This window comes from Neurospora hispaniola (genome assembly GCF_033458365.1).
Source record: "Neurospora hispaniola strain FGSC 10403 chromosome Unknown B0T23scaffold_5, whole genome shotgun sequence".
Lineage (NCBI taxonomy): Eukaryota > Fungi > Ascomycota > Sordariomycetes > Sordariales > Sordariaceae > Neurospora > Neurospora hispaniola.
This window is the reverse complement of record NW_026944410.1, coordinates 3,067,259-3,077,940: the sequence shown is the minus strand read 5'-3', so window position 1 is coordinate 3,077,940 and position 10,682 is coordinate 3,067,259. Positions and strand designations below refer to the sequence as shown.

General features: G+C 54.1%; 3 protein-coding genes across 3 annotated transcripts; 2 read left to right on the top strand and 1 right to left on the bottom strand.

Annotated features, from left to right (window-relative positions):
- Positions 1–149: 149 nt before the first annotated feature.
- Positions 150–2,814, top strand: B0T23DRAFT_318627 (SPX domain-containing protein; the record flags this gene model as incomplete). Its single annotated transcript, XM_062835084.1, has 3 exons — positions 150–232; positions 299–2,607; positions 2,672–2,814. The coding sequence occupies 3 exons, from the start codon at positions 150–152 to the stop codon at positions 2,812–2,814; spliced, it is 2,535 nt and encodes an 844-aa protein (XP_062692124.1).
- Positions 2,815–3,253: 439 nt separating this feature from the next.
- On the bottom strand, positions 3,254–3,930 carry B0T23DRAFT_173531 (EKC/KEOPS complex, subunit Gon7). The gene has a single exon (XM_062832954.1). The coding sequence runs from the start codon at positions 3,759–3,761 to the stop codon at positions 3,423–3,425; it is 339 nt and encodes a 112-aa protein (XP_062692123.1). The 5' UTR covers positions 3,762–3,930; the 3' UTR covers positions 3,254–3,422.
- Positions 3,931–4,485: 555 nt separating this feature from the next.
- Positions 4,486–9,389, top strand: B0T23DRAFT_444088 (HbrB-domain-containing protein; the record flags this gene model as incomplete). The annotated part of the gene is made up of 2 exons (XM_062840884.1): positions 4,486–4,527; positions 4,826–9,389. 2 exons carry the CDS (start codon positions 4,486–4,488, stop codon positions 9,074–9,076), a joined length of 4,293 nt encoding a protein of 1,430 aa, XP_062692122.1. The 3' UTR covers positions 9,077–9,389.
- Between the last annotated feature and the right edge of the window lie 1,293 nt (positions 9,390–10,682).

Below are 10,682 nucleotides of genomic sequence, written 5' to 3'. Positions count from 1 at the left end.
CCTATCCGCAATCCAGCAGGCAGCCTCACACTCGCACAGCCGACGACACAGCTGACACCAACCGCAACCCCAATCCGCCCCGTGATCGCGCCGCGGCCAAGGAAGAAAAGAGGGCCAGGAAGCGCCGCTGGCTTGAGGCACAGGACGAGATGAAGTTTTCTCATAGTATCCAGTTCAATGCGGTGCCGGACTGGAGCACACATTACATCGCATACAGCAACCTCAAGAAGCTGTAAGCTTGCCGCCTGTCTTGTCTCCGCCGCCGTGCTCAGTCAGCCAGCTAACATAACCGCCTTAGCATCTACCAGCTCGAAAAGGTCATCCACCTGGCATCCGGCGGTGATGGCGAGTCGCGCCCGCTGATTCAACATGAAGACCCCGAAATCGTCTTCGTTCGAGCCCTGGATGTCGAGCTGGAAAAGGTCTTGTCCTTCTATACTGTCAAGGAGAGGGAGCTGTTTGAGGAGGTACAGAACCTCTTGCGCGACGTCGACGCATTCGATGAGCAGTCTGGTGACACCGACCAAGAGCGCCAACTTCGTCCCCCTACCCGTGGCAGCGAACAACAGAGACCTTTGCGAGCCCGGAGCGAAAGTCTGCCGAGCCGGGCCTCGACTGACGACGGTTCCAACAGCGACCAGAGCGACAATGAGAACACCGGCCTGAACACACGGGGGAAACAGAGGCGGTTGAGCACGGGGAGGCGAAAATCTAGCACCGTTATCCCTGGACACATGATGTCCTCCATTGGCGACATGACAGCCTCTACAGAAATGACGAGGTCTCGCAGGTTCAGCACTACCTTCGACGACGACTATGCCGAGCAGGCTGTCTTGTTCTCCTCGGGCATCATGCTCAAGAAGAGGATCATCAACCTCTACGTCCAGCTGTGCGAGCTCAAGTCGTACATCCAGCTGAACAGGACGGGCTTTAGCAAGGTCCTGAAAAAGTTCGACAAGATCGTTGACAGACAGTTGCGTTCCAAGTACATGGACACCTTCGTTGATACCGCATACGCCTTTCGTCCAGAGACCACCAAGACCTTGGAAGAACAGATTCACCTGATGGTCCACGCATACATGGACATCGTTACTCAGGGTGACGAGGCGGCGGCCACGCGTGATTTGCGATCGCACCTTCGAGAGCACGTCGTCTGGGAACGAAACACGGTCTGGAGAGAGCTTATCGGTATGGAGCGGCGAGCTGAAGCCGCAAGTCTGGGACATACTCTTCTAGCGCGAGATACCGACCCAACCAGCCACCGTCTCCAGGGCGACGACGAGCTGGTGTTGCCGACCAAGGAAATCGCAACACCGCTTGGTCGCTTCAGATTGCCTGCTTGGCTAGTCAGCTCAACTCTGATGACTCTCATCATCATCTTTGCCATCTTCTTCGCCCTGCTCTTCATGCCCATCATGAAGAAGCCCGAGCAGCAAAATTGCCTGGCATTGCTGGTATTTGTCAGTTTGCTCTGGGCTACCGAGGCCATTCCCCTTTTCGTCACCTCGCTCATCATACCTTTCCTCTGCGTTGTTCTTCGAGTCTTCCGCGATGCCGACAAGCCCCATCACAGACTGGGTGCCAAGGCGACTACGGATGCTGTCTTCTCGGCCATGTGGACGCCTGTCATTATGCTCCTGCTTGGTGGCTTCACTCTCGCAGCGGCTCTCTCCAAGTGCGGTATCGACAAGCGCATAGCGACTTTTGTTCTCAGCAAGGCAGGAACACAACCTAGGACGGTCCTCATTGCCAACATGGCTGTGGCCGCATTCGCCAGTATGCTGATCAGCAACGTCGCCGCTCCTGTCCTCTGCTTTGGCATCATCGAGCCCATGCTTCGCAACCTCCCAGCTGGTTCCAACATGTCCAAAGCCGTCATCATGGGCATTGCCCTCGCCTCCAACGTAGGCGGCATGCTCTCACCCATTGCCTCCCCGCAAAACATTGTCGCTATTGGCTTGATGGAGCCTCCTCCTACTTGGGGAGAATGGTTCTTCATCGTCATCCCCGTTGGCGTCATCTCCCTGCTTCTCATCTGGGTCCTCCTGCTCCTCACCTTCCAGCCGGGCAAGGGTACCTCCATTGTGCCCATCCGCCCCGTCAAGGACCGCTTCACGGGCGTGCAGTGGTTCGTCACCCTTGTGACCGTCGCCACCATCGGCCTGTGGTGCGCCTCTCACCAGCTCGAAGCCGAGTTTGGACATATGGGCGTCATTGCCATTATTCCCATTGTCTTATTCTTCGGCGTCGGCATCCTCACCAAGGCAGATTTTAACAACTTCCCCTGGACCATCATCATCCTGGCAGCTGGTGGACTGGCACTCGGCAAGGCGGTTAACTCGTCTGGCCTGCTGCACACTGTCACCAGGCTGATCACCGAGGATGTCCAGGATTTCAGCCTCTACGGTGTCCTGATTGTCTTCTCGAGCTTGATTCTGGTGATTGCCACGTTCATCAGCCACACTGTTGCGGCGCTGATCATTTTGCCGCTGGTGTACGATGTCGGGAAGGGGTTAGACGAGCCGCACCCGAACTTGTTGGTCATGGCGGGTGTATTGATGTGCAGTGCTGCTATGGCGCTACCTACTTCAGGATTCCCTAACATGAGTAAGTTTTATTACTGTTGCCCGTTTCTCTTTTTGTCCAAGGCTAATCACATTATCTTCCACAGCCGCTATCATGAAGGAAGACCCAGCTGGCCAGCGATACCTGCAAGTCAAGCACTTTATTAGCCGTGGTGTGCCCAGCAGTTTGCTGACCCTGTTGGTGACCGTCACGGTTGGTTATGCTGCTATGAGGGTTGTTGGTATGTAAGGGGCCTACCTATAATTACGTAGATATTCTTGAATTTATGGTAGCTATAGAGTTGGGCTGGTAGCATGAATAAGGGAAGCGGATCATGAGAAGGGGGGGGGGGGGGGGGGGGGGGGGGGGTAAGACGAGGAGGAGGACGAGGATTTCTAGACAGTGATGATCAAGCGTTTCGGCGGTATGTTTTTGGAGTAAATGATCCCGTTTTTGTTGATGTATTCCTTTTTGTTGTTTCGCGTTGATTATGCTTTTAATGAAGACAGCGGCGCACATCCGGGAGCGGAAAGGGAAATCTATTTGGGCTTCTTCTATTCCTGCTGGATTTTCTATTGTGGTGAAGGTTGACTAAAGGGTTAGGACTCATGCATAGCGGCCCCAGTATGATCATGACCAATTCTCTCATAGTCCGGTACGTTTTCTTCATGCACTCGTACCAATTCGTGTTGAACCGCATACAGCACATCACATAGACAAGGGCCTGATAAAGTGTAACCCCAGATATCATGGATGGAGCAACAAATCCAAGGACTACCACCACACCATAAAGATCCTTCTTCCCTCTTATACCCTCTTCTTCCTAGCGCTCTCCCCTTTTCCCTGTTCCAAATCACTCACTCATCCTCGTCAACAACCTCCTCGCCATAGTTCTCCTCCTCCTTGGCCTCTGCCTCCTTCCCCTTGCTCTGGTCACCACCACCATTCTGACCCGCCCGCTTGTTGTCCTCCTCCATCCGCTGCGTGAGCTCCCGGTTGATGTCGTCTTGGAAGGTGGCGGCGATTTGCCGGAGTTCGTGGAGGTACTTGGCGCGGTCGGAGGTGGTCATTTCTGATGATGAAGAGGTTGTATTGGTTGAAGTCGTGGTGGGGACATCCTTGGTGAGTGTGAAGGAGGGAGACAGGTTTGTGGAGTTGGTGTAGGTTGCGGTGAAGGTGGTGGCTGAGGAGGCCATTTTGAAATATTCTTTGTTGAAGGGGGTTGGAACAGAAGATGTGAATGGTTTGAGGTTTCAAATGTTTTGATGGTGAGAAGAGGGTTGGGCGTGATTTTGGTGGAATTTGTCTGGGTTATGGTTAGTGACAGTTCTGTTAGGGTGTCTTGGGGATTTGAAACATACATGAAGTGTCTTTTTAGCTATGGTATTTCTAGCATCCAATGATGAGAAGGTGTTTTTTTTTTTTTTTTTAATCGATATCAGAATCAGATCCTCACATGAACGGAAAAGGAAGTCTCAAAATCCTGAAATGCATCTCACTGACCTCTTCAGGTGTCCACTGGAACCAAGCAATGCTGCACGTTTCACTGCCCTACAGCATCCCCCCGCGTGCGCCTGAATTGGGGAAAACTGACGTTGATTGCGGGGCACTAAAAGCCCTCCCCACCAAGATTGCGATCGTGACGGAACACTTTAGGGCGATCTAGTCTCTGATTCCCTTTCTGCTGCTTGCCAAGCATTCAAGCCCCTGTTTGAATTTGTATTTTCAAGTTGGATAGTATCGCCCAAAACAACCAGTACCCAACACCAACAACAAGTGGTGGCGTCGTATCGGTTGACGTTTCGCAACTGAACCTATCAGGTAAGTAAAGCGCTCGGCTGGAAGTGGGAAGTGGGAGTGCCCGAGGGAGGCTCAGAGGGAGGTGCCATGGCAGAAGAGAAGGGACGGGATCCCCAAAACATGGCCACGAGGGAAATGGAGATCAGCGCTTGTGATGTCCTCGTACGCAATCGGAGTTTGAATTTACAAGTTCACTTTTTTTTTTTTTTTTTTTTATTCCATCTACCCGCTCTTACCCGTCCTCTTTTTGGCCAATTCAGCGATCACGTATATTTTCCAAACTACACTCACATGTTCATTGACTTAACCACCACCGACATAGACTATTCCCATCGACTGATAGTCTTCCTCTACAGACATCCATCTGAACGGGTTAGCAAGATGTGACACTTGCCCTTGCGAAGGATAGCCTGTTCGAAACGACGCCAGTACCGTATGATCCATTACCAAACACCACCAGCCAAAGGACCAACAGAACGGGAGCATTGAGAGAGCACCACTGAATGCTGCAGAAGCAGGCAAACAGTCAATGCAACCCATGAGTGGAAGAGGAACCCCCGGACCCACGCAGAGGGCTCCAGAGAGTTTCTCACCGCTGCCGGCCAGCACTAACTCCACTGTTAATGCACTCGCCGGCGCCGACATGGGTCTTGTCCGTCCCCATCGACCGTCTCCGGGTCCGGTCCGCATCATCTCAGCCTCGACCTCCACCAGCGACGACCTCACGCCATTGACCATCCCTCGCCCATCCGACCAGCCTACCGCCCCGTCGCCCCAGCCCGGAGGACGTCCAGACGCATCAGGATTTGGGGGAAGAGCAGGAGCATCACCCGAGCGACGAGGAGGAGGAGGAGGAACAACACCTACCCCTGGACGCGAATCTGCAACTCCTATTTACAGCAGCTTCACGTCTCCGAGCAATAGCGCCAGTGCCCCGAGTCTCCAGACCAACTTCTCGCGACCGACCCTATCGACCACCGCCGCCCTGTCCACTGCCCGCTCCGTCGCCGGGACACATTCCCCGATCGATACGGCCCCGCGCAACGGGCCCTCCCCCCTGACCCTTCCGCCGACCAGTGCAACGTCCACTACATCCACTTCGTTTTCCGGCAGGGTAGGCGCACACTCGCGCAAACACTCGGCGAACGCGGGCCTATTCGAGCCTACCCTGCCCTCGACGAGCACCTCCAACCTTGACCAGATCCAAGCCGAATCGCCCAAACTCGGCCCGACGCCGTCGCAGGCGCAACGAGACATGTCTGCCAGCCACATTGCTGCGCAGGCAGCCGTCTCCAAGTCGCAGCTTACCCAGCAACAGCAGCAGCAGCAGCAGCAGCAGCAGCCACAACAACAACAACAACAACAACAACAACAGCAACAACAACAACAACAGCAACAACAACAACAACAGGCACCACCGTTTGCGCATCAACACCTTGTTCATCTACAACATCGTCAGCGATCACAAACGATACCACCGTCAGGCGAGCATCATGAACAGACTTCGGTCGCGAACAAGCGCAAAAGCGGCGGTCCGATGAGCCCTCCCATCTTGAGCTTGACAGAGGCGAGCGCGCCAAGGGATAATGTGTTTGGAAGTCAAGGAAACCACAACGGTCTCGCCGGAAACCATACCCTTGCTGCCACAGCGGCCGCGAACGTGGTGTTCCCCCGATCGGCGCAATCGTCCCCGAAACTGCCCGCCCAGCCGACGAACCCCTTGACACCTACTCCACCGCCTGTCGCCGCCGAGAAACCCGCTGTCAAGTCAGAGAAGAGCAAGGTCAAGCTGTTTTCGCGCCCTGGCAAGTCCAGCTCAAAGGCGGAAACATCCAAGGAGAAACCACTGCCTAGTCCCGGAAAGCTAGGGCATGCCTTTTCGAATCTGCAACGGGCCAACTACAGCACTACGAGTCTCGAATCGAATATGCAGCAACCCTTCTACGCCCATGGGAACTCGTCAACCGCCACGATACGACCAGCCGAAGCTACAGAGAAGGAGGTGAAAGAAAAGGAGAAGAAGCATGGGCATTTTTTGAAGCGACAAAAGGAAAAGCTGATAGAGGCGTATCACCTACCGCTCTCGTCAGCTTCGAGCAATTCCAGGCCTACAGATCCCACAGCCCCCAGCAGTCTGTATAATTTCAACTTGCCAACAAGTCCTGGTCCTAGCAGCAATGCGTTCAAATCAGGTCTTGATTTGCGACACGGCGGCCGTGCATTGCGCGAGAAGAAGAACAAGGAGGACAAAAGTCTGGACGACGCGGCCTCAAGCTACAACCCTGGAGGCGACTGGCCTGGTCCAAGTAGCGTGAGCTCTGCCACTGGCAACCTGGCTTCAGCACTCTTCCACAACGAGCCCTTTGACAGCCAAAAGTTCGGGCTCAACAACATGACCCTTGATGACGCCTGGCCGTTTCTCAGGGCCAAGCTGCTTGTCATCTTTGAAGCTGAGGACCTTCGTCTCCCTGTAGAAGACCTGAATCGTATAGTGACGATGCATATCCAGTATTGCATTTCGCGGCGCAGCCCAAATATCATCATCGAGGATATCCGGGACTTTCTCACCACGGGCTTCTCGAGTCTCGACCAGAGTCTGAAGAAGACTCCGGAAGACCGCTTGATCCCTGCTCTTGTCGAGCTTTGGATCTTCACATTTACCAGTATCCTGCCATATCTGCAAGCAGTCTTTCTACCGTTAGACATGGAATTCGCCGGCAGCGGGCCTTTGATGACGCCAGACCAAGCTCGTGACTTCTGGGGCGGTGTCCCAGCCAGCTACGGCCTCAGCATATCGGCCTCATCAGTCCTTGACATACGGAGACTGGTTCTCCTTGCCTTCCGCGATATCGTTATTCTTCCCCGTTACGACACGCTGAAGATCATGTTCTCGCGTCTCTCTCTCGAGTTCCTACCACAGAGCCTGGCTAGCATGGCCCTTTCCTCTCCGGTCCCAGTTCCTACCTCCGGGTTCCAAAACACGGCTCATAACCAAGGCGGTGCCTATCAGCCCGCGCTCTCGACCTCGCCCTCGCAAGAGTCGCAACTCTCGCTATCGTTCGCAGGTAGCCTCCCAGCAACCATGACCCTAGGAATGGGTGCCGGCTTTGGCACCGCCCCTCCACGGCCAAACACCTCCATGTCCAACCCCGTTCCCAGTGTGGACCCTTCCTACGCGAGCTACAACAGCAACGGGATGGGCACCGCCGGCGGTGGCGGCGATACCCCTCCAGGAAGCGGTAATCGCTCGCGTACCATCAGTAACGTCAGCTTCGGCAGCGACCACGGCAACGCCAACCGCCCTTTTACCCCCAGCAGCATTCAAGCCCTTGGCGCCGCCTCCGCCCAAGCCGCCATGTCCACCCCTAGCGGTGTTGGTATCGCCAACCTCAACCTCAACATGTCCACACCCGTACAGCAATTCCCCTTACACGTAGCGCCCAGTATAGCAAGTATAGGCAGCAACTCCATCCACGGCAGCCTCCGCGACCCTACAGGCGGCGGCGGTGGAAGAACCGCCGACCAAAACGTCGAAGACTCCAAGCAAGTCACGGAAATGGTCGGACGCATGCTCCAATGCATGTCCGTCCTGGCTTCTGTTTCCGCGCCCACCACTCCTTCTTTCACCTCCTCCATACCGAACCAAAACCCCCACTCCTCCACGGGCAACCTCGCCTCCTACAATACCTACTCCTCCTCGCAAGACTCCGTGGCAACAACAACCATGACCAACGCCACCGTCCCCGCCTCTCCCTCGGGCTCTTCAGTGGCTGGCGGCTTACCCCCTCTCGTCCAAACCACGTCTTCCCCTTCACAATTCTCCTCCCCTTCGTCGCCGGCTACTCCGACAGCTAACAGCCCTGGTCCGCTACCTCCCCGCCCGTCGATTTCCAGTCTGAGCGCTAGCTTGGCTACTAGCGGGATCAGCGGTGCTGGTAACAATAGTTTGCCAAACACACCCACGGCTGCTAATGCCACAACACCAACCACACCCACAGCCCCCGCCAATACTGCTGCTACTGCTGCTGCTGCTGCTGCTGCTGGTGGTGCCGGCGGTCCTGGTGGGGGGACGGGTGCATACGGAAACGTACCTCCCGATGAATCCTCTCGCATGATTGAAGAACTGAACAAGCTCCTCAAACTCAACTGGCTCGGCCGCGGCCGCACCGGTCGCAACAGAAGGGGCATCGTAGGCGGGCGAGTCAAGCGCGCGGGAGCAGGGAGCGGGTCTGGGTCCGCTTTGGCCTTTTCCATGGGCGCTGGCTCTGGGATGGGTTATGCGTCATCGTCGTCCTACGGCGGTTATGCTGGTCAAGGTGGTGGTGGTGGCGGGTATGCGGGATCGTTGGGGACGGGCCCGGCGGGGGTGAGCATGAATAGCCTTGGGACCACGGGGACGATGGGGAGTATGATGAGTATAGGGACTGTGGGAAGTGGGTTTGGGGGTGGGTTGCTGCAGGGTCAGCAGGCTGAGAGAGATAGGGGAGGAGGATGGACGGGGACAGGGTCGGGGTCGGGATTGGGTACCTCTGCCAGCATTATTGCTGGGACAACAGGGACGGGAGGGATGATGAGTAGTCTGCCTATTGGTGCTTCTGTTCCTGCTACTGCCGGTACTGTTGGTGCGGGTGCCGCTTTGGCTGGTGCTGCTGGTGTTTCTATGCCTGCTGCCGCCGGATCATTGTCGAACGAGATTGTGGTTGACAATTAGTGGATGGTAACCAAACCTCTGGAGAGATGGGCACTTGGACTTGGGATGGGAACGAGGTAGTAGAAGTGGGTGAAACAAGAAGAAAAGAAAAGAGATATGCGGGTTAAATGGAGGCATGGAGTTGGAATAAGGGGTTAATTCTCGTAGATCATCGGTTTTTTCTTGGGGGAGCATTTACATTCCTCGGTTCTCAGGACCACGCATATATAAATATGTATATCTATACAAGTAATATTTTCTCCTGCTTTGGTTTTGGGCACGGGCGGTGATGCCTTCGGAAACGTAGCATACTTGATGTCCGAGGAGATACAGCCATAATTTGATGAAGACCTGCATGTTCATCGTTGATGGTTGGTAAAAGATCAGGATATGTTTTTGCTGCAAGTCATTCAGTTGTCCGACGGATGGTGAGAATACACAGGTCATCCATTAGACACCTTCACCGGGGTACCGCGCTCTGTCATCAGGAGGGATCTGTGTCATTACACATCACCCAGGGCAACTCTTCAAACTTTGATCACATAAAAAGGCGGAGGCAGCAGAACTTTTAATCACTGTTCGATTTGACTATTGGATGATATTCTTGATGGGATGTAACCTCTACTGATTCCCAGATATCGGTGAGATACAAAACGATCTCTCAACATGGGCGCCCAGCAATGGGTCAAAAATGATCTCTCTATGCCAGAGCGAAAACATTCATATCAATGGAAAGATGATGTGAATGTCGATTCGACACGCCGAAGCGCATCTGCTGGCAACTGTTATGTTTATCGATCATCGATCACAAAGGAGGGCGAAGGCAGAAGTTTTTTGAACTCTATTTTATTGTGGCTATCTAAAATTGATTCATAGTAGATGGATATCCTGCGCTTGGGATCTGTTAGCTGATGCTCGCAAGACAAAAGACTGCTCAAAACAACAAGTGTTTGATGATCCAATCAGACATCCAAGGAAGACTTCGCCCTCATCTGACCCCGAGAAAGGCTCGTAGGTGGGGTCTCGAGTGGAAACTGCGAATGTAGGAAAACTTCATCATAAGAATCGGGGGGGAGTGTGATGTGTGCGAGTTGCACAAAGTATGAACTAACCTTTTTGCTGAAAGTGATCTTGTGATCAAGCTGTCGTGATTAGTTGGCAGAATCACATTGTTGTCTGTCTCGAGGAGAGAATCAGAAGCAACAGAAAAAGGGCACAAGGGCGCCTTATATATCAGAGAGCCAGGCTCGAGAAGGTTCTGTGTCTGTCTGCGGTATGGAGTCAGCAACAATGTTGGCGAAAGTTGCTGTGGATACGCGCGTGTGGGTTGTGGAAAAATGAAGAAGTGCAATCCGCTTCAGTCAGAAAAAATTACTGGCAAGCAACAGGCCGACTCCCGTAGGAGGAAGCCCGAAACAGACTAGTCTTCGTTCATGGTCGATTCAGTTGGGAAAAGAAGACATTTCAGAAGTTGTCATCATCCGAAGGCGGATCCAGGGGGAAGGGCTGTGAAAGGTGCTGTTGCGAAAAGAAGGAAAAGGGAAATCGGCGCTTACCTCGTTGATTGTCATGGCAGTTGTTGTTGACCTACCTGAATGCGACGCTTGTGTCCGCGCGTTGTGAAGTA